Source organism: Bidens hawaiensis, unplaced genomic scaffold (assembly GCF_021521415.1).
Source record: "Bidens hawaiensis isolate Kalapana, Puna unplaced genomic scaffold, B.hawaiensis_p1.1 tig00019103_1, whole genome shotgun sequence".
NCBI lineage: Eukaryota > Viridiplantae > Streptophyta > Magnoliopsida > Asterales > Asteraceae > Bidens > Bidens hawaiensis.
In genome coordinates this window covers 296606-322097 of record NW_027492904.1, presented here as the reverse complement: position 1 = coordinate 322097, position 25492 = coordinate 296606, and the positions used below count along the sequence as shown (strand labels likewise).

At 31.7% G+C, this 25492-nt stretch overlaps 1 protein-coding gene across 1 annotated transcript; it reads right to left on the bottom strand.

Moving 5' to 3' along the window:
* Positions 1–7659: 7659 nt before the first annotated feature.
* Positions 7660–8734, bottom strand: LOC143557744 (basic blue protein-like). Its single transcript, XM_077046748.1, has 2 exons — positions 8501–8734; positions 7660–7880 (listed from the first exon to the last, which is right to left on the bottom strand). Exons 1-2 carry the CDS (start codon positions 8676–8678, stop codon positions 7678–7680), a joined length of 381 nt encoding a protein of 126 aa, XP_076902863.1. The 5' UTR covers positions 8679–8734; the 3' UTR covers positions 7660–7677.
* Between the last annotated feature and the right edge of the window lie 16758 nt (positions 8735–25492).

Sequence of the window (25492 nt, the reverse complement as noted above, 5' to 3'; positions counted from 1 at the left end):
ATCAATACGAACAAATTCTCAACGGTTGGATCTCGTTTTAAATCTTGTTTTAGCTATTATGGACAAGTGTGTGTTTGGCAAATATGGAAAGGTAAGGAATGTGAAATTTAGGGTTTATGGGGATTTAAGAGGTATTTATACCTCAAGCCCATGGACATTAAGTCCATATTCTTACCCTAAGTTCATATTTATTCCTAAGTCCACCATCTTAATTATTAAATATTTATCCAAAATAAATAATTTTCCCAACACCAAATAAAAATATTATATTATTATTTATTTAAATTTCCGGATGTTATAATTTTCGTGCTCGCGGGAGTGCTTTTATCTCTCCTATACCTCCCTTGTCTCTCAAGACACAATAGTCTAACTAAACATACCGTAGATAAGATACACACTGAGATTCCTTATTTTAAAGCCAAATATTATTATGAGTGAATCTTTGTTTATACAATAATCCATGTAACAATAATTAAACCATAACAAACACTTAATACACACATAAATGCATAGATTTTAATTTCTTATTCATTATTAATGTATATATAATATTATTAGCGTTGTTGTTGTTATTGTTATTTTACTTTATCACTTCTGCGGTGACTTTAATCTTCATCGAAGAACAGTGACCGGGGAAAGTGCAAATGAAATAGTTATCACCCTTCGCAAGGGCAATGATGTCATTTCCACTTGTGTGCACCGGGTCGTTTGGGCCTGCTTTGCATGAATCATACCCTGTCTTGTTCACTACCACCACATTATGTTGTCCTTTAGGGTAGTGAAACGCTGTTACCATCATAAAATTAATAATAACTTAACTAATTAGATAAATATTATGTTAAGTGAATATTAAATGTCTAACTATCTAAACAATCAAAATGGTGACATGATATTGAAAGGATACCAAGGCCTTCACCGAAAAAGAACCTCTTCCCTTTTTCCCACCCTGCTACCTTCTTCGTCCAGCCTTTCATATCGCCCACCACAGTATCAGCTACCTCTCACTGAAGCGACACCGTTAGTAGAACGACTGCCGCCATTGCCACCGTTGCATAACCTCTTCCCCCAGCCATGGCTCACTTAAACAAAAAAAATGTAAGTATAGAGCATGGTGATTTCTGATTTGATGATTATTGTTTTTTCATTTATGGGACGTTGTTGTTGATATGAAACCTATTTATAGCCAAAAACAAGTTTTGAATAATTTGTAGTGTTTGGACTTTTTTATATAAGTACAACGGTAATTTTCTTTTAAGTAATAGTGCTAGCAAAGTAATAGTGTTGAGGTGACGTGTGAGGATATATGGCTAAACCCGATAAAAGTTAAGTTTCACATAAAAAGTGGGGGTGACGTATATGCCTGATAAGATTGTAAGATATTGGTAAATACTAGCTTGATTATTTCTTGATAATGCATTACAATATATAGATACGGAATGCAAATCCTAGAGACCTAAGATGGGCCCGTGGGCTCACACTAATAATACATCGTAATAATATAATCCAATACTTCCCCGCAGTCGGAACGGAAGGAAACCAGAAGTTCAGACTGGGTAAACATAAGGAAAAAAGGAGAACATAAAACAATAATTAAGATAAGTGTGCTTCGATCGACTCGGAAATCCAAAACTTTTGCCAACGAAACCATTGCTTGATTATATTATTCGTGGGCTTCAATGATACATCCATAATCCTGCAAGAAACGTGCAATGCGGCGGGGTAGCGGCTGGATTGAAAAAAAAAACTAACTCACTAGCAGTGCAGCGGCAGACCGTAGTCCTGTAGGCGGCGCGAAAGAGGACCGAAGTCCAATGAGCGGCAGACCAAAGTCGGCGGCAATAATAGGGACCGTAGTCCAACAAGCGGTGGACCGAAGTCGACGGCAATAAATAAAAACAAAAGAAAGCCATTGCAGTTCCGGCGCAAGGTACAACTTGATGGAGTAGAATCAAACAATTAACTCTGGCTTAAATTGGTAACACCTGTAATCTGCCACAAGTCCGGTAAATATACAAAAAATAATCGTCAAAACGACGTAAGAATTAGACTAGACAAAGGACATATTCACAAAAGTCAAAACACTTTTGTCTTCTCTTGCGTAATGAAGTTGCAGCAAGCAAAACTACACCAAAATAAATGGTGATTTTGTTCCGTAAGAATCGAAGAGCGGCGGATAGGTGGCTACTTAGATCTGGTACCCAGATGTAGAAATCAATACCGTGCAATCAGAGAAACAGGGCGGCAGGTGGCATTGTAAGTGGTTGGTTTGGTGGCGGTTGATCGGAGGGAACAGCCAAAATCTTGGATTGCCAATGAAGCTTTATTCAAACGGGAAACATAAAACAAAATAGAAAAGAAATTGAAAACGAATGGCTACCGGACAGGGCGGCAGCGGCAACACGCCGCCCTGTCTAGGGTTTTTCTCAAGTGGCGGCTAGGGTTTGTATTTATGAGAGAGGAAAAAGGTCTACAACCTTATGGCTCTGATACCATGTAAGATATTGATAAATACTAGCTTGATTATTCCTTGATAATGCATTACAATATATAGAGATGGAATACAAATCCTAAAGACCTAAGGTGAGCCTGTCAGCTCATACTAATAATACATCATAATAATATAATCCAATAAAGAGGAAGAAAAGTTGAATGTTTTTAGTTATTTATAGAGGAGAAATACAAGAGCTTCAGTAAAAACAATAAAAAAAAACAAACACGTTATGAATAGGAGGGGCACATGTGGACCCGAACTCGTAATGCCGAAACATCTTTAAAGTTTTTGAGTGTTTTTTTAGGAAGAGACGGTATTATTTAGAATTATGCTCTTGCTTTTCTTTAGTTTCAAAATAAATTTTTTAGATGATTTTATTTTTTTATATTGTATATTCTTTTAAGTTTTGTTGAATAGTTTAGGTGGCTATATTTGGTATATGTTATTTATATGATGGAGAAGTTAACCTAAAATTGGTTGACCCTCATGTCATTGTTATTAAGCCAGAGATGTAACCCTCTATTTCTCTAATATTTTATTCTTTTTAACCAGAGTCATGTTTTTCTACTCACGAAAGTTGGTGGATCCAACAATTGTGCAGCATGTGAAATTCGACAACCAAATATATTAAATATCTAATTAATATGTCGGATAAAAATGAATTCATAAGTAAACCGGATCAAATAAAATTGTTGACTAACCGAGTGTGATAATAAAATAATAAAATTATGCATGTTGATTATTAAAGGAGTTAATACCTTGTTAAACCGTTAGAACATTAATGACGATTAATGAAACATTTTAATAATAATCTAATTGTATGACAATAACAGTAATAATTGGCTAAGTTATTTTATTTATTTTAAATGTTAGTGTCAAATAATTTAAATTACAAACTTAAAGGTTTGATATGTAAATGCCCAAAGAAGTTAAAGGTTTGATATGTAAATGCCCAAAGAAGTTTCGCGACGTAATTACGTAATTGGTCAACGTGTTCTTAAATTCGTGTCGATTCGCTGTCGTAAATTACGGATTTTTTTAACCCTTGATGCCATCAAATGATTCTGGTCAAATTCACGTTAGTTCTCGGTCACAATCTAAGGTTTTTCCCCGCGAGTTATTTTTAGTACATCGATTCCAAACGAATTCGAGTCAGGTCACGGCCAAAACGTGCGCATATTTTCTTTTTCGCCACGGTCCTTTCTATGTAAATATGTTAATTTGTTGTATTTTAAGTGTGGGCGAATTAACTTATTGCTTAAATTTCGGTATCGTAACCTGATACCAACTGAACTCGTGTCGGTTCACCACCACAACACATGGTTTTCTGTGTACGATTTAGTCCTGACAGCGTCGATTCCAACTGAATTTGCGTTAGTTTGCAAACGCAACGCGCAGGTTTTTTTATCACTTTTTTTTGTCTCTCGATTCCAGAATCAACGAATTTGTATCAGTTCACAATTGCAATGCGCACGGTTTTTTTTGTTGTTCGCCGCATTTTTTTTATATTTTAAATATGTTAAATTGTTATATCTGGGTGTGGACGAATTTATGATTTACTTTATTTTTGGTGTTGTAACCAGATACCAATGGAAGTGTCATCGGTTTGTAACCGCAATGTGTGTTTTGTATGTCAATTTGTTGTGCTTTTTCGTTAACAAAGTTTTTTTTTGGGGGGGGGGGGGTATTACTAGTTTCGTAACCCGGTATCAATCGAATTCACCTCAACTCGCAGACGCACTGCGCAATTTGATAAGTTATATGAGTACAACAGTCAATAACATCAACCCGACGCAACGCGCCGGGAATCTTCCTAGTTAATTATGAAGCTAGTTGAGCGGCCAGTTATGCCATTCCCCCAAACTGAATTTGAAAGCCAGTAAATTACGAGCTGACTTTCCGTCCAAATTTCTTGAAAAAGAATTTGTAAAGATAATAATCATTTAAACCAATTTTGGTGGTGCTTAATAATTTAAATACGACAACGTTAACTCCTTCATGGAAACCCCTAAAGTGTGTTCCTTCTGCCGGGCACACCAGCGTTGTACCTATAAATCATCGACGTTCAATTTTAATGGTTTTTCAATTATAAAACCTTTTGGTCGGAATTAGCTTTCAGACCATAATACTTTTATGTTTATTTTGAGATTTTGAGTATACTGACCAAAACCCGACTCCCGAATCAGAGTTTGGATTCTGGTCAGTACCAGCTCGCTTATTTACTGAAAATCTCATAACAGGAGTTCTATACATCCGTTTGGATTGATTCCAGCGGCTATGCTCTCGGGTTTGACTCTATTTTATTTTGTAAAAGTTTCAAGTATGTTCATATTATCTCACTCAGCGCGCTAAAAGACTGTTTCTCGTTTATTCTTATTATTTTTTTCTTAATCTTGCTTAAGTAATAAGGTGAGAAGTCATTCCCCACATTTAACAGCTTTAAGCGTTTGAGGCATGGTCAACCGACACCCTTTATTTGCTCATGGTTTGATTGATTTATACTCGCAATATCAGTTTAACTCTTTTATTTATATAATCATTATTATATCAAAACTGGTGACTTTTCTCACTCAACCTCGTGTTGACAAATCTATATTATTTTGTACGTATCTGCAGGATTATCAGTTGGTTTGAAGCTAAAGTGAAGAAACACTTAGAGAGACCTTAGTTAACTTAATAAATACATTTATGATTGAATGGTTCTTTAATTTAGAATGTTTGGTAATTTGTTTAAACTTTGTGTACTTGATTGAAATTTTGGAAATAATGAATAATTAGATATTGTCATATTTAAATTGTATGATAGTACCTTATGAGTTGTGAACCAACGATTCGCACCCTGGTATTTTCATCGTAGGTTGGGGTGTGACAGACATGTGAGTGGGCCTTTCAGACTATCCATTATTCAAGCACAATGATTAGTAGTCCTAAACTGACAATGTTATGACCAGGTGTTTGTATAGTCAAAGCCACGCAAATGCACAGCCTTTACTAATTTAGGGATGACAAAAGAGTCCGAGCCAGACTGGTAGGGTCGATGATACCCAACCCGAGTATCAAAAACTGAATATCCGTTGACCCGAAATATATACCTGAATTTTTTATTTTTTATTTTTTTATTTCCTCTTGGCCCTTGTCTATTAATTCTTCATTTTAGTAGGTTCATATACAATGAAAAATATTTATTATTCGTTTGGGATATGTAGTTGTTGATATTATTTTATTACAAAGCTTATAATATATTATAATTTAATTTTTAAGAATTGTTATATGAATAAATGGTATAAAAGAATTAGGTGCATTGGTTTTTATTAGTCTCAATTATCGTCGTTTGGTTGCTGTCGGTTTCAACAAAGGGATTGGCAGCAAATGGTCCCAACTTTTATCGTATTTGTTCCCAACGGTCCGTGACTAACATAAATCCTAACGCCGTTACTTACATGTCGCTGGAAAATTGATTTTGGCCAGAAAAGCCACTTTTTTTGCCGGTAAACTAAACCTAAACACCACCACCGACTAACTTACTACCAACCAACCATCACCATTTGAGCACCACAAATTGATTCTGAAAATGGTTCTAGGGTTCCTGCGACCTCAATAATTGTGGCTTTTGCTAGAAAATGTTCCTAAAGGTCCGATCTAAAGTTACAAAGATGTCTAGAACGAAAATGTTGAATTTTCCAGGAAAAAATGTGAGTTTCCCGGCCAAAAACGTTTTCTGACGACCTTCAAGTAACGACGTTGGGATTCTGTTAGTCACTGGCCATAGGGAACAAAAAGTTGGGACCGTCAGCAGCCAATTCGTTAGTTTGGACCGATAGCAATCAAAAGATGATAGCTGGGATTAATAAAAACCAATACACCAAAGAATTATAATGGTAAAAATAAAGACCATGAAAATCTCAACGGACAAATTTTTAATAAACTAACTGATATACTCGATACCCGCGGGTATGCCCGATACAGTGGGTAATTATCCAACGGGTAAGGGGCCGACTAATAGACACGATTTTACAAACATATATGGGACTGGAACTGATATTTATACCCGGCCCGAAGCCAATCCATTGTCATCCCTTCTGTAATACTCGTTCTAATAGTAATAAAAACAAGATAGTACATATATGATACCTTAATACTTTGCTTCTAGTTTAATTGTGACAATCAGTATCATAATTATCATGTTTGTGTAAGCGCTGCTACCATAAACGGTTTTACACTCTCCGTCGCAAGCCCACAACGCAAGAGTGTTAATACTGGTTTTCTATCAAAAACAATGTTTTTCAAGATTAAATCATGATGATAAAAAGAAATTTTAATGTCATCTGTTAACGAGCTTTGTAATGGATTTAAATGTTACTGTACCTAGTGGTCTCTGGAGGTGCACAAATCAAGTATTTTTGAAAACTAAAACCAGAATCTAGTAGGAAGCTGTTTCGGGTTTGGTCAAAAAAAGCCAATAACCGGCTCAGATAAGAACTGATTCCGGGTATGATCGTATATTTGACCGGGTTTGCATAGATTTTATCAAGTTTTGGTTGGATCGAGTCCGGGTTTTGACCAGGCAATGGTGGACCTGGTTCCGGCAGGTCTGGGTCTAGGTACCATTTTTCTGAGGAACCAATTATTTCAACCAATACTTGGTTCATACCTGTGGGTCGGATAGAAACGGGTCCGGTTCCGAATCAAATACACCGGGTTTTTTCCCACCTCTAGTGGTCTCCAACTTTCCATTTAATTGTTTTCTATTGTAACTTGGTGTATTTTTGGTGGGCCAGTTTTGCTTCTTGGCTTTAGCTAATTTCTGAGTCTGGGTTGGGCCGGTTGTGTTTATAAAATGTTGCCACTTGAGAGGTCACAATGGTAAAAAAAATACTTGTGGTAAGGCCATGACGGCTTTGGTACTTTTAGAAAAGTGGTAACTCATGAATTACTCCTTCACTCCAAACAACCGATTCAACAACCATTCTGGTTTCCAATTCATTTCCAAAAACTAATGATACATATATAACCAAACATACAATAAAGTAGCAAACACATTAAAATGCCTTAACATATTTAAGTCAAATACTATTATTAGTGAATCTTTATCCATAGCATTTGACAATAATCAAACCATAAGAAACTCTTAATACTGACATAGTTGCAGAGATCTGAACCTATTATTATTATTATTATTATTATTATTAAGAAGCAAAAATTTGAATCTTCATGCCAGCACCACAGTGACCAACAAGAGTGCAAATGAAGTTGTTAAGACCCTTGACAAGCCTAATTTGGTCTTTTCCACTTGCGTACACCTTTGCATTTATTGGTGTAGTGCTACACCCAACATATCCTGCCTTGTTCACAACTACCACATTATGTGCTCCCTTTTGGTAGTTGAACACTGCTCCATCATAAAATAATTAATCAAGTAATCAAACATATTTCTTTGCTCATTATTGTTATTCAGAAAATTTTTCAATCATAGACATTTAATTACAGATTTGTTTATCAAAATATTATAGTTCTATTTTTTCTTTTTTTTTTACTCATAACAGTTTTAACGGTATGAAATAGTTGCATTAGGTCATGTGACTAGTGATTATGTACTTAAAGCAAATGTTTTTTGAAATGCCACATGAGACATGACAAGAGAGACACGCATCAAAACCTTTTATGCAACCGTCTAAATAGCGCAAAAACTTAATGATTTTTTTTAGAACTAATTTTTTAATCTATCGTCACATTTGTGGGAAGCAAACAGCATACCACTAGACCCTTTTATTATGACACGGAAACCAATCACAACCACATAAAGCTAGGCAAGATTTACTCTAAATAGCACAAGAAAGGTTTTGCGCTGATTAGACTGCAGCATGAAAGGTTTTGAGGAGCATTTCAAGTAATATATGGTGTTAAAAAAAAGCCTTTAAATTAAGTAAACCGATTGAGAATTGATAGCTTGACTAAACATATAATTATAAAAGCAATTAGTAAAGTGGTGATAGGATGTTGAGAGGATACCAAGGACGTCGCCGGCCTTAAACTTCTTGCCCTTTTCCCAGCCGGCTACATTAAACGTCCAGCCAGCGCTGCCACCAACGACATAAGTAGCTGCCTGAGCTACCTCGCATTGAAGCGCCGCCACCAGTAGACATATCACTGCCATTGCCACCATTGCACTGCCTCTTCCCTCGGCCATGGTTCACTCAAACAAGAGGTAGAGGATTTGAGGGATTTATGAGTTTTGTCTTTCTGTTTGTGGGATGGTTGGGTGAGCATGGAGCCTAGCTATTTATAGCAAAAAGAGAAATCAATTCTTTTATCGGTTTAGTATATTTAGATTTTTTTCAGGCAATACAATGTTTCTTTTTTGAGTTATATTTTCAAATTAAGTGTTCATAAGAAAAATACGGAAATAATAAATTTTAATATAGTTATATTACTATAGTTGTTTTTGAAGAATGTATAGCGCAACTCATATACACATCAGTTTTGCACTCGTGTCAGTGTCATTGAATGGTGTTGAAATTCTCCCCACATGTAAACGAGCCGAGCTAACCCTCACTTCGAATCATTATCTCTATACATGTAAAAAGAGCGGTTTCTGCGGCAAGAAAGCTTGAGGAGTACGATGTGTGGGCGGCTGATCGAGATGGGGTCCATCATCAATATTGTTATTGGGGGGGGGGGGGGATTCAATGGTGGCAGTGGTGAGAAGTAACACCGTATAGAAAAAAAGATTTAGGATAAGTGCTTAAGTCTTCAACCAAATAAAGCTTTATTCAAACTGTGGGTAATGAAAATAAAAACTAAATTGAAAAACAATGGTGGGACATGGCGGCGGCAAAGGCAATGGCGGCACACCGCCCTGTCTAGGGTTTGAATTCAGTGGTGACGGCTAGGGTTTTTATTTTTGTGAGACACAACGGAGACGGTATAGAGCTTAGGCTGGTTCTAACACCACGTAAAACAATGGTAAATACTGGGTTGATTAGTGTTGAATAACTGATTATATTATATAGAGTACTGAATGCAAACCCTAAATATCTAATGGGCCCGTGGGCCCACTACAGTAAACCAAATATCCAATAATACTATACTATAATTTAAGAAAATCTTAAAACTTAAGAGACACAACATTTAATTTTTATGTAGAAATAGTTATTACATGTGGTTAATAAATTAAGGTGACAAAATCACAAAATCGTATTTTCTGCACATATTTATAATTTTGATTCTTATCCTTACTTAAGTTTTGGTTATTTTGAGACAGATTATACTTTTGTCTATCATCTTTTATAAATATATATATATATATATATAAACGAAACCCCTAAAATCCTAAATGTCGTGATTTGGTCTCTCCGTCCCTTTTATGGGTGCTTTATTTTTAAATGGATGTCTCTCATTGATTTAACCCAAATTCATGGATATAGGTCTTACCAAAACCAGATAGCACTTAAACGGGTTATAGCATCTCATTAAATTAAAAATTAATCTTACTAATTATTTGAAATGAAAATCCTATAAAATAGAGATATACTAAAATTTAATATCTAATTTAAAAAGAAAAGGATATTATTTATAATTTATAAACAATTTTATAGTAAAAAATATAAGCGGGTCATGGGTCACCAAATCTAGATAGCTTTTAAACGGGTTATAACATATCATTTATTTATGACTCTTTCATCATCAAACCTTAAGTATATTATTAACATTCTTACAATAAAGAAAATTAAAATCGAAAAAATAAATATTAAAAAACAAAAAATGTAAAACAACCATTCTCTCAAGCCATTGCTTTATTTGTAAATGAAGGTTTCTCACGCATTTGACCCGAATTCACGGGTAAAGGTCTCACCAAACCTAGATAGCTCTTAAACGGGTTATAGCATCTCATTATATTAAAAAATTAATCTTATAAAATATTTGATATGAAAATCCTATAAAATAGGGATGTATTAAAAATTAATATCCTATTTTATTTAAAAAAAGATATTATTTATAATTAAGAAACAATTTTATAATAAAGAAAATAAACGGGTAATGGGTATCACCAAACCCAGATAGCTTTTAAACCGGATTATAACATATCATTTATTTGTGAAACCATTTTATCATTAAACTTCAAGTATATTAATTATTAACTTTCTTACAATAAATAAAATTAAAATCCATATATACATATATAAATATTAAACACGAATAATGTAAAACAACCCCCGTAATATGGGGGATAAAATCTAGTATATATATAAGGGTGTTAATGTAAAAAATAACAGTTTGTGGGAAGTATAAGAATAAATCTAGACACTTGGATTTAGGATCTAGTGATTAAAATTAGTAGTTTATAAAAACTGTATAATTTCCTATTTACATGGTATAGTATCTAACACTTCTCACATGGTATAGTGGTATAGTGTCTTATTTTTTATTTTTTTATTGTTTTTAGAACGGCGACTTTCTTATATTTAGGCTACCGCACTCTCTAAATTTGGAGAGCCCTGATGCCCCCACTCTGGCCAGACTATGTTGTCTTAGCGGGGCCCACGCTGGCTTCAGAGTTTAGCTTAGGCATTCCCCCGGGAAACCATGCCGCCGATTGCCACTTGACAGCCGTTGTGCCACCACAAGAGCAAAACTCTCTGACGTAACACACGGTGGGACGAAAACCCGGGTAGGCTCAGGATTCGAACTGTCTTAGGTGGTGTGCTTTATTTTAAAGTATTTTAACACTTTTCACAAAACAATTATTTTTATTTGAACCATCTTCTATATCCACACACACACATACATGCAGGATCAGGATCAGGATCATGTGAGAACTTTTTGAAAATTGAGAACTATGAGAACCATTTTGGACCACGAAAAACCCAAAAATAAAAAAAAAATCATAAAACAGAAAAAAACACAAAAATAAAAAAGTAAAAAAAATCAAAATTCTTATTTATCATCCTGGTTTCATAAAAAAATAAAAAAGTAAAAAACACGAAAAAGGAAAGAATCTCGGTTTAGCTAAATTATACATATATGTACATAAATGTACACATATGTTTTTTATATTATACTTATATGTATCATTTAAGGTAAATGATAATGTACATATGTGTATATTACGTAACTAGAGATTAAATGAAATTATACACATGTGTATAGGTATAATACAAATTAATCAACTTTTTTTTTTGCGTTTTTTTTATGAAACCGGAATGAAATATAAGAATTTTGGTTTTTTAATTTTTTAAAATTTTCGTTTTTTTTTTATAATTTTTAAAATATTTTTAGAGGTGTTTTTTAGTGGTCCAAAATGGTTCCCAAAGTTCTCAATTTACCAAGTGTTCTCCTTGCTCTATACATACATATATATGTGTGTGTAAAATCACAAAATAGTATTTTATGCACATACTTGTAATTTTGATTCTTATTCTTACTCAAGTTTTGGTTATTTTGAGACAACTTATACTTTTGACCATTGTCTGTACTTTTATATATATATATAGGGTTAGGTTAAAATAAAAACTCATTTGAGTTGTGAAAACTCTATAAACTCATTCTCAACCACATGTTTTTAATTAAAGAGTTTATAATTAAAGTTAATAAAAAATGTTAACATAAATATAACTTTTTCTCTCTCCTAAAAACATATAAAAAAATGTTAAAAAATAGCAAAACAATTTTTTTTAATGTTTCGATGTTTTGTATTAAATATTGTTATAACATATATTACATGTAACAAAAAAAACCGATGTTACATAGGGTTTTCGCAGGTTTTCACAACTCAAGTGAGTTTTCATTCTATACTTTGCCTATATATATATGTGTGTGTCATATGTATATGTGTGTCTTTTAATTTCATTTTAAACAAAATTTCCCTTACGCTTTTTAAACGACCATAATTTTTCATACTTTAATTTGTTTATTTTAAAATTACACCGTAAGAACAGATATTTTGTTCTCCTTAATTTGAGTATTGTATTGATATAATATTATGTGATTGCCATTATATGTGTTTCCCGTCACGTCACACGGAAATCATTCTAGTGTTTATCTTATCTTGAAAGTAGATGTGAACTGCAACAGTGTTTTCAAGTTCCCTTTTTGTTTTGTTTTTGCTTATAATTATACCCATTTTAAAAATAGAAAAGAAATTTTGATTTTTTGTAGTCAGCTATATGTAGCAGAAATTACAGTTCACAATATGTTTTTAAGTCATCTTAATAATTGTTTGATGCTAGTCAATGTAATCCTTTCTTTATTCTTGCCACTATAGCATGTGCATAAAGCATTCAAAATATATGATGAATTAGGTTTTGTCAACTTAGTTCTAATTATGAGCTTGGTTAAAAACCGAAAAAGGTTTAACTTTATGTTTATTGGCTTTATTATTAATGATCTTTGTCTAGCTTCTTCAACATTGTAGTCATGTTTAACATTGGATTATCACTCATTTTTAAGTTGTGCTATCTTATTTAATGAAAGCATATGTGACATGTATTCTGTTTTACGTTCAAATTTATATACGATCATCCACATAAAGTGATAACTACAAAGTTGTCCAACTGAGACCATCCATCATGCTAACCTAACTTAACCCAATATTTCATTAAAAAAATTAATTTCTTTCTCATCTATATAATTCAATCCAATGCAACTTTTCATCTCTATTTAGAAATCACAGCCCAATCCCAACCCACTTTTTTTTATTAAATAAATATTGTTGGTGATTATTTAAATATTAAGAACTAAAATAATTAGTATCACTTTTTTTTATTTCCTTTACTGTGTATGAAATAATGATGAAAAGTAAGAAAATCAAATCCCATATGCACAAATTTCCGACATTTAAGGTTCAATGCTACAATTCCACAATTAAGGCGAAATATTAAAAATTACCAACTTGGGCCATAAATGCGGGTCCCAAGAACTTCAATTTTCTCGAATACTGGTAAATGGGTTTGGTGCACAATTAATATGATCGCTTTCACAATAAATTCTTTAGCATATTTGACATGTCTTGACTTTTTATACAGAATTATATAAATTTTTATTTATCTTTATCCCAAATTTTACTCATAGTCTTTTATCTTCTAAATTAATATATTTTGTCCTTTAAGTTTCAGAATCCAACGACGTTTGTCCTTTCTAAGCCGGTTAATTTTTTTCGTTAAGTCAGGTCATGTGCCTTACACACGAGGACAAATTGATCATTTTACCCATTAAACCAGAAAATATTAAAGAAAAAAAAATATATCAAATCCCTTTTCACTTTCTTCTTCCTCACCCACCAGCAGCCACCACCTTCAAGCACCACCTGCCACCACCACCACCAACCGCTCGACCGCCGTCACTTTTAAATCACACACACGGCGCTTCTTCCTATGAAGCTTTCAAGAGCCTGATTCGAGAAAGCAACTGCGTGAATCCACTTTCTTTCTAATTCACAAGCTTCACAATCCCGTGAATTGCATCAAGCTCTCGAATTAAGGTTTTGTTTTATGTAGTCTGAAATTAGGGTTTAGATTTGGGGATGGGAGGTTGGTGGGGGTGCTTGTATGGTGGCGATTGCGGCAGCTGCTGGTTTGGTGGTGTGCTGATGACGACAGATGGTAAAGGGTGGTTACGTCGTTGGAGGAAACAATTAGCAATTGCCGGTTTCCGATAACAGTGGTGGTGGCTTCCGTTGGAGAAGAAGGTAGTGGTTTCACCGGAGATGAAATTGCGATGGTGAAGAAGACGAGGGGAGACGGGGAAGTTGGGTTATATTACTTTGGCCCACCAGGAATGGTGGTGATTCGCGATGATGGCGGACTAATGGTGGCCAACAGGAGACACAATGATGGTGACAGAGAGGTGATGAAGCAGTTTTATAAATAAAGATGGCATAATTACAAAGAGCTTGGTGGTGGTTTCTGGTGGGAGTGGAGGTGGTTTTCTTTGTCGGAGAAGACGGTGGCGGTGGTGGCTGCTGGAGAGCTTGGTGGTGGCTGCAAGAAAGCTTGGTAATGGTCGCCGGAAAGCTTGGTGGCTATGGAGGAAGAAGAAGGGGAAGAGAGAGAATATAAATATATATTAAATTTTTTATTTTTTTTTTGTTTATTTATTAAAATATTTTTTTAATTTAATAGGTAAAATGACCAATTTGCCCTCATCTGCATGGCACATGACCTGATTTAACGAGAAAAATTAACTGGGATAGGGCCAAAGGACAAATGCTGTTAGATTCTGAAACGTAAAGGACAAAAAATATCAATTTAGAAGATAAAGGACCACGAGTGAAATTTAGGGTAAAGATAAAGGACAATTTCTGTAATTCTGTCGATTTCTTTATTCCAAGAGAGTGCTTGAAAAGAAAACAAAGTGGGGTAATAGAAATATTGATAATTATAAATATATGTATTATATTTTTGTTATATCATCATCATCATCATCGTACTCAGTATATCCCACCAATAGCAATGCTATGGTAGGGTCTGAGGAGGGTAAGATGTAGACAGCCTTACCTGGGATAGAGAGGCTGCTTCCGGTGAGACCCCCGGCTCGATAGTAGTTTTGAATTAAGCCTTGGACATAAGACACATAACACTCAATCATCGGGACACCGGCTGATTGGTGCATGTGCCCTTGTCTTTCGGCTATCAACGCCACCACATGATGCCTGATTAACCTTCCGCCACTTTTAACGTTATTTTCACATGATTAGTAAAATAACGTCAAAATTAGTGCAATTTTACTTTTGCCCACCCAAGGGTTCACACATATATACATTATATGTGCGCACCGCAAGCAGGGCGTCCAAAAGGAAACATAAAAACATAAAAAATCTAAATGCAATTTAAAAATCGGACCAAAACGAATAAAAAACACCGAACCGACCAAACGAAACAAACAAACTGAACCGAAATAGAAAAACGACCAAAACGATACAAAAAAACCTATATGAAACCGAAAAACTGACCAAAATGAAACAAAAAAAACGAAATGCAATCAAAAAGCTTACTAAAATGAAACAAAAAAAAACTGAAATGTAGCCGACCAAAATAAAACAAATGACTCGAAACGAAACAAAAAAACGAAATTAAACCGAAAAAATTGACTAAAACAAAACAACACTGAAACCGAAAAAAAGAGAAATCGAAACCGAAATCATTGAAACTGAACAGATACCGAAACCGACCGAAATGAAAAAAAACAAAACCAAACGGAAAAAACCCCCGAAAAACTCGAACCTGAACCGGTACGAAACGGATTTTTTTTTAATGCACGAGGATGATGGGGAAAACATTTTTTGTTTTTTATTTATATTTTGAGTTATTATTGTTTTAATAGTTTTTTGGAATATTTTATTGAGTGGTTTTTAAAACCCTTTGTATGTCAAACTTTACATGGGTCAAGATGGATTAGTTTTACCCATCTTGATCCATATCCATCATAACCCTCTATTTTAAAAATCCATTCTGACCCTATATCCATCCTGACCCATCACCCAAATCCAACCCAACCCACTCTCATTGCCACCTCTAATCATTTCTATGGCTCAAGCCTCCTCGGGTCACGGGGGAAGAGTGATGTTTTCCTTATGTTATCGAGAGCGCAAAAGAGCGTCACAACCCTCTCCAACCCAACTCTAAACCCACCATGTGGTGGTGCACCATACTGAAGGAATCAATAATCAATATAATTAATTTAATTATTTATTAATAGGTATTTAGCCATTTTACAGTAACTTAACAAAGACAACTAACGGTGTTAATGAGTTGGATGAAATATGTTGGAAATAATCACTCACAACTTAGAGGGTCATTTATGTCATTTATTTATTTATGTTTTATATAATTGTGTCAATGCAAACAATGTACAAGAGTCAAGTGTGTCATTATAACATATTGTCAATTGAATATACAGAAACATTTAATCAAATTCGTGTTCATATATCAATCTTGTTGTTTTGATTATATCAATTCATGTCAAGAATTGGTATCAGAGCGCAAGAAATTACACAATTGATCAAATCCCCTCGTCAACAATCAGATTGAAGATTGATATCTGTCCCAAATCGACTATTAATCAAATTCTTCAAGTTTAAGGGGGTGTTTGGGATTCCTTACTCTTACCTCCTTATGACTTATAACTTATTAAAAAATTAAAAAGGTGTTTGGGTTTGCTAAACAAGTAAGAGGAAAAGTTTCATAAGTCACAAGATTGTAACTTATGACTTTTTCATAAGTTATAAGAAGGTAAAAATAAGGAATTCCAAACACCCCCTAATTGGAATTGTTACAATAATCAGGAAACCCTAATCAATTGATTCAAATCAGATTGATTATTGTTCAAATTCCCAAACACACCTTAAAGATTCCAGTCTGTTTTAACAAAATTCGTTCAATTTGTTGTTGGGTTAAATCCCTGCAATAACGGTTATTGAAATAATTTTAATTGGAAGTGATTTAGGCCAAAATCTTCTTATTCTATTTTATATCATATCCATGGTGATGCTACTTTCTTGAGTACTCAGAGCTTTAATTTGTGAAGTGATTTAGGCCAAAACCTTGACGACTATTCCATAGTTTCACATGAACCGATTATGAGACTGTTGACAAACTTTTATCGTTCGCATGCTGCATTGAGGCTTTGTTTTAGGAAATGAAAAGCATATTGCATAAGCGTATAAAATTTCAAGACAACGCTAAACCTATTCGTTTACATTTTTAACATTAGCAAAATAAGCACATAAATTGCATACATAGTAAGCACTTTGTCGCCGTACTCACATTACACTAACAAGGACTCCTTATTGTAATGTTAGACGCAATGTTGTACTCGGTTAAACTCATTCTTACAGTATAATAATAGTTAATTATATATATATATATATATATATATATATATATATATAAAAGGTTGATTTCTTTCAAAAACTCTTTTAGTTGTAAGAACTTGAGAACTCAATGTATTGACCTAATTAAAGCACATCACCCTTTATTTAAAATACTATAAGTGTATTTTAATCTTTTATTTATCTATCTTTCGTTAATCATTAGACCATTATTATTCTTTTTCTCTTTCCTAGTTAATTTTTTCTCAAAGTTATTAATTTAAATTATTAAATAGATAATATGAGTTAAAAAAATCATCAAGTTTAAAAAAACGATTACTTGTTGTACATTAAGTAAAACTTATTAAACTTTGTTTACTAGAAGATACGCGTTTTAAATTATAAAATAAGATATGGTCGTTTCTTTTTATGAGATCGACTTGTTCTTGTTTTCTTATTTTACAAATAAGTGACTTTTAATTATTTGCAAACTTTAGTATGTCTTTTGACTTAAAGCACACTAGTTTTAAGTAAACTTTATTTTTATTGAATTTTATCTTCTTTTTTGAAAATTGTAGTATTTATCAAGTTAAATGTATATAAATACTTTTTTTTTACAATTGAATAGAAATCAAATGCTTTATATATGTGGAGATGGATATTTGAGCCTGAGCAGATCTTCTATTTTTATGTAATTAGATTTAATTTTATGATTTTGTGTTCATCTTTTTTTAATTCAAATTTTATTTAAACTCAAAAAAATAATAATAAATACACGAAATTTGATTATTTATAATTACTCAATTAAATTTAATTAAACAATGTATATAGAGATTATACAATGGTTATTTTGTTTTCAGTTCATTAAATATTGTGATGTGATATTACATTTGAAGTTCAATTTAGGTAATTTAAGTATTTTATGTAATATTTGTATTTTATGTTGTGTAATTTATGTACCGTATGTAGTATGTGTAATTGGTAATTTACATAATATTTGTATTTTGTGGTTGAGTAATTTTTGTAATGGGCGTGGATGAAATTTAGGCAATTTATGTAGTTAAGGTAATTTTTGTAATTAGTGTAAATATGGGTAATTTATGTGACTTGCGTAATTTGGGTAAGTTATGTGTTTGTGTATGTAATTCCCTACATGTGTAGTTTAAGTAATTTGCGAATTTTATGTAATATTTGTATACGTTATTGGTAATTTATGTAATATGTATACCGAATGTAACTTGCATAATTTATGTAATTCACATAAATAATATGTATATTGATATTTAATTTTTGTAATTTAAGTCATTGTGTTGTGTATGTAACTTGTATTATTTATGTAATTTTGTGTATTTCGATGTCGAGTATTTTGAGTAACTTATATTATTTATGTAATATGGGTAATTAGAGTATTTAAGGTAATAAGTGTATTTTGTGTTGTGTAATTTATGTACCTTGTATAATGCAATTGGTAATTTATGTAATTTTGTGTATTTCGATGTTGAGTAACTATTGTAATTTGGTTCATTTGTTAATTGGTGTATGAGTAATTTGGGTAATTTATGTCATTTGTGTAGTGTATAATAATTTGTGTAATTTGGGTAGTTATCAATTTGTGTGAGTTAAGTTATGTGTTTGTGTATGAAATAAGCTACATGTATGTAGAGAACAAAAAGAAAAATATTTTTTAAAAAATATGTTATTTTCTAAATACGTTTAATATAATAATAAGTTTTAATATTTTTATAAAAAATATTTTTACTTTTTATTATTTAGAAGTAATAATTTAGTTTTTTAAAAATAACATGATTTGTGACAAATAATATGTTTTTTGTTATAAATTGGATGTGGTTTAATGGTAGAGCACTCACTTTAATATTGAGAGGTAGGGGGTTCAAACCTTACTATCACCAATTTATATGGGAGATATGAGGGATGACCCTGGCTTGTTAGGGTTCGAGTCCTGATCTCACCCGGTTTTACCGGCTCCTCGCTGTCGTGCCGTTTAGCGGGCGTGGGGGTCGGGTTTTATCCGGGGAATCCCTCAATAGGTGGACCGCTAGGGGCTCCGTCCGTCCGAACTCGTGGCCAGCTCGGGCTACCTTTAGCCAATGGGGGCCGCGTACGGAATAGTCGGCGTTACTTGGTTGGTCGTTCAAAAAAAAATATGTTTTTTGTTGGAATTTGAAAAAGGTAAAATGAATATTTTACCCAAATACCCTTTCATAATTAAATATTACTTCTTTCTCTCTCATTTATCCATTAATTAATTCATGTTTAATCTCAACTACAAAAAAATTACCATTTACTTAAATGTGTGACCATAAATATAGGATTTGGTTCATTTCAAAAGTGTTTTTAGTGTGAGAAGTGCGAGAAGAGATTCTGGCCAATTATAAGTTTTCTTTTTAATTTTGGATTATTTAATTGTAGAAGTATATTAGTAAAAAGTTTAGGAGCTTCTTTTGGTAATTAATACTAATTAATGTTAAGATACAAATAATTATACATTTATTTTTATTTTTTAATTCGATTTAATTTTTAAACAATTTATAAAACAAAACCATCATACTCATACTATAAAAAATATAAATATATTAACCATCATAAAAACAAATACTTATACAAATCATAATATTAACCTACACATACAAAAACTAGTTCATGTTATCACCTACACAGATCACATATTTATACATGCACATAACTAGTTTTTGTTAACCTATACAAATCACAATAATAACCTACATATACAAATTTTCATATTATAGCCTACCCGTTTGTATTTACCTACACATATCAGAATATTAACCTATAGAAACAAACCTTGTTCATGATATCACATACAATTAATAGTATTAACATAAACTTGTAAAATATTCGCAATGTAGGAACACATCATATTTTTTTATAATTTTAATTATTTTATAATATATCTTTTATGTGTAAGCAAATTCGAGTTACGTGTAGATGAATATTCTTTATATGTATGTGAAAATAAAATGAACTAGCAAGCTGTGTAGGTGAATACGATATATGTGTTGGTAAATATTGGTTTTGTGTTGGTGAAAATAAAAAAAACAAAATAAGTGTAGGAGAAAATAAGTTGTGTTGGTAAATACGAGTTACATTTTGATAAAAATAAAAATAACTAACAGTTTGTATAGTTGAATATGAGCTATGAGTAGATTATTATGTTACTTGTATAGGTGATCAATTTAATACAATTCACCTACATACACATTTTTTTTTTATATATTGGTAATAGATAATTCAAATTTGTAACTTTCTACAAGACTTAATGTGGAGAATATTTTAGGAGTAATTAGAGAAATTAATGCATTGAACAAATAAGAAATCAATGGTTGAGATCGACTTCTCGCTATAATATCACTTCTCGCATGATCCATCCCCCTTATATATATATATATATATATATATATATATATATATATATAGGGAGAGGATCAAGAAAAAACTTATCTTTAGAGAGAAAACTTAAAAACTTCTAAAAAATTATTTTTAATTAAAAATAAAAAAAATATTTTCAAAATTCTGTTTTTGCCATTATTCTTATAATTTCTTACCCTTCACTCAAAAACAATAAAAAATAAAAAAAAAAACCTCACTGTAATGCACATACGTATTACTGTGCGATACCGCTGTATTACATAAGTGTATTACTATGTAGTTTTAAGTTCAGTAGTGTTTAGTTGCATATATTTAATATTTGTGTATTGTATACGGAAAAAATAATAATAAAATAAAAGTCGATGTAGTGCACATGCGCGTAATGTTGTATTACACATACGTACTAATGTGTATTCGATGCGCGTATTAGTCTTATATTGCATATATACAATAGTGTGTATCAAATATGTGCAATAGTGTTGTATTATATGCAATACAACACTTTTGCATATATGCAATGCACACTATTACACATGTGCACTACACCGACGAGGTTACTGACAAGGTTTTTTTTTTTGGAACCAATATCAACATATAAGAATAATGGAAAAAAAGAAACTTCAAAAAAAAGTTAAAAATAGTTTTTTTAAGAGTTTTTAAGTTTCTCTTAAGTTTTCACTTGATCCCACCTCTCTCTCTCTCTCTATATATATATATATATAGGGAGAGGATCAAGAGAGAACTCCTTCTTAGAGAGAGAATTAGAGAACTAATAAACAAATATTTTTAATTTAATTAAAAAAATATTTTTAAATGTTTTTTTTTTCTTTCATCGTTCTTATATGTTGTTATCCTTCACTAGAAAAAAAATTAAAAAAATAATTAAAAGAAAACTCGTTGTAGTGCACATATGCAATATATCGACTTTTTTTATTGCATATGTGCACTAGTGTGTATTTTGGTATGTGCAATAGTGTTGAATAGCATGCATGCAATTGTTTGTATTGTATTAGTGCAATAGTGTTATATTATATACAAAAAAAAATCGATGTAGTGCATATGTGCATTAATGTTGTATTACGTATATGTGATAGTGTGTATTTAGTGTTGTATTTGCATATATTTAATAGTGTGTATTGTATAATGCAATTGTGTTGTATTATCTTTCTATACCATTAAAGCAACATATCCTTTACACATGTCATTTAACTAGGTTATACACGTAGGATACCAAGTATACAATTTCTATAAATAAATTATCCACCTAATAAACAATTTAATTTTAAACATTAACTGTCTTCACTGTTATTTTCTAAAATTTTTAGATTTTGTTATTTTATTTTTTTGCATTTTGAAAAATTATTTATGAACGTTTGGACTGGATGTACGGATGTTTGGATTGAAATGGTGGTTTAAGTCACGAAGTTTGGATTTTATTGTTGCTTTATTAAACGGTTAATCAAAATTATAATTGTTATATCTCATTGTTATATTCATATTTGTAGTATTTTTTATGTTGTGTACTTATATGTTTTATAATTTAAATAAAAATAGTTTTTATAGCACACAGTTTATGTTACAACATCTACATGTTTACGATTCGTAGCTTACAACATATGATTTCAGTACATGATGAAGTTTTAATTAATATGCATTTTTTTATTTCATGGTATAAGTTAGAAATATGTTTTAAATTGTTATTTATCTATGTTTTTCTTTGTATGTTGGATTTTTTTAATTAAAACAACAATGTAATACCTTATATTAATAAGGTTATATTATCTGCCGTTTACAATTCATTAAAATGTATAACACATACATATATATACATACATATATAGACATAGGGGAGGGATCTTTTGAGAACCATGTTGAGTTGTAAGAACTTAAGAACTTCATTCTAGGCCACACATTTAATTAGGTGGATTGAAATATGTGGTTGAGATTAAATCTGGCAAAAAAGTTAAAGTAGGAGAGAGAATAAAGATGTAAGTGGTTAAACTAACTTTTACGTACGTTACACATGTGTAAAATGTCGGCTCGGTGTGTAAAAAATTCTGTAATTTTTTTACGTGTATGTAACTTACATATATTACGTATGTGTAAAAAAAATCGTTACACTGAGTTCTTTCGAGTTCTTAAAACTCAAAGGGGTTCTCATTTGAAATCATCCCTATAGACACACACACACACATATATATATATATATATATATATAAAGTTTTATATATTTCTACCCGTGTGTAACATGGGATCTAACCTAGTATGCAATAAAACACTACATTAGTGCAATACACATTAGTGTAAATATGCACTACATCGCCCCCTTTTTTTATGAACAATATCATCTTATTAGAAGGAGGAAAGAAAAAAAAAATCACAAAATATTAAAAAAAAAAGTTAAAAATAATTTTGTATTAGTTCTCTAATTCTCTCATTAAGAGGAGTTTTCTCTAGATCTCATCGCTATATATATAGGTTAAGAATCCTAAGAGAACCATTGGCAAATTGAGAACTTTGAGGACAATTTTGGACCACTAAAAAAATCTCTAAAATAATATTTAAAAAATTATAAAACAAAAAAAAAACAAAAATTTTAAAAAATAAAAAAAAAACAAAATTCTTATATTTCATTCCGGTTTCATTAAAAAAACCGAATTTTTTTCTTTTTATTTGTATTATACATATACACTAATATATAATTTCATTTAATCTCTAGTTACGTGATGTATATATATTTACATTATCATTTACCTTAAATTATGCATATGTGTATAGGAAAAAACATGTGTGTACATATTATACATATATGTATAATAAAAAAAACCGATTTTTTTTTCTTTTTAATTCGTATTATACCTATACACATATGTATACTTTCATTTAATCTCTAGTTACGTAATGTACATTATCATTTTCCTTAAATTATACATATGTGTATTGGAAAAAACATGTGTGTACATATATGTACATATTACACATATATGTATAATTTAGCTAAACCGAGAATATTTTTTTACGTTTTTTTTAGAAACTGGGATGATAAAGAAGAACTTTGGTTTTTTTACTTTTTTTATTTTTGTGTTTTTTTTTTGTTTTATGATTTTTTTTTATTTTTGGGTTTTTTTGTGGTTCAAAATGGTTCTCATAGTTCTCAATTCCCAAAAAGTTCACATTATCCTGATCCTATATATATATATAGCAATTGTCTCATAAAAACTATTGTTAATGGGATAAACCAATAAGATCTAAACATGTATCCAAGGTAGTTATGTCAATATTTGCAAGTCAATGAAATAGTCTTCTATCCATTTAGAAGCTTATCTTCATGACTTTATTATTTTATTATTCTATGTTTATAAATATTTTTTACTTAGATGTCTCAACATAGTAATATTCGATTCAAAATCGAGTTGCGGTGACACACGAACAAACTTTATTAACTTGATGTTTTATTAATGTCCTCATCATGGAGCACGTGTTTACATATATAAATGGTCGCTCCTGGCACAATGTGCGGGGCTATTTACTAGAACAAATTTGTGAACTTTATATTTTATTAACGTTTCAATTGTGGCGTGCGAGTTTACGTGTATCAACGCTCCCGTCAAATTGCAAAGGATCATTTACTAGCTCAAGTTAAAGAGAACAATTTTCTCAATTTTATAATATTCCTTTAAAACTATGAAATATATAAAACTTATTTAGGTTTAAAATATATATATATATATATATATATATATATATATAGTAAAATCATATTTAAACAAAAACAAATCAACAATAACTTATTATCTTTTCTTTTTTCCTCTATTCAAGCTACAAGTAACTTACGGTTAAAGTTAATTACGAAATTGTTACTGCATTATTTTACCTATTACTTTAACTTAAGGTGGTACTACACACGAGCTTGAGCCGATTTTAGACATTATTTCATTTTCAGTTGAATCTTCTCATTTGTATGATTTAACATAAAGAGTTTGTTAAATGATGTCCCTTCTCATTAGATTGAGAGTTCGAATTGAATACTTGTGTGGATCTAGTAATAGGATTATAGATGGTGTATGTTCGTGTCTATCCGCAGTTCCAAAAAGAAAAAGAGTAGTATTTAAAGCAATGCAAACGTGTAAAAAAGCTTACAATTATTTAAAAAGGGTCTCTAAAGTGAAAACTTATCTTACAATATACCAAGCTTATTGGCTCGTCCCATCTAAGTAAGGGTCGTAGATGGGGTGTAAACAAGCTGACCTGAACCCGAGTTTGATTAAGCTTGAGCTTGGCTCGTTTTGACTTACTCGAACTTCAGTTTGGATCGTTTTGAACTCTTTCTCTAAAGCTCGAGCTTGGGTTGTAACATCCTAAAATTTTAATGATGAATAAAGGAAGTTATGTTTAGTGATTTCGCGTAATTAATTAATATCGGGTAAGGAGCGGGTCTTGGACTTGGATTAATTGAGATGGGTTAAATGAGAATGGGATTTCAGGGATATAAATACCCACAAAATCCCAAAATATCTTCATTTTTACCATACTCTCTAACACTTCCAAAACACACACACCACACACCTCAACCGCCGGCGGCCGGAAGAGAGAGGCGAGATCCGAGAGTGTGAGAGAGAGAGACTAGTTGTGATTAAGCAAATAAACAAGACCCAAACAAGCTCAAAAAGGTATGATTCTTGATCTTTGAAGTTTAAAGATCCGAGCTTTTAGTGTATAAACGACCGAAAATGGTCGGGAAGCGTAGTGGGTGATGTTGAATCGTAACAAGGGTGTTAAAATCGCTCAAA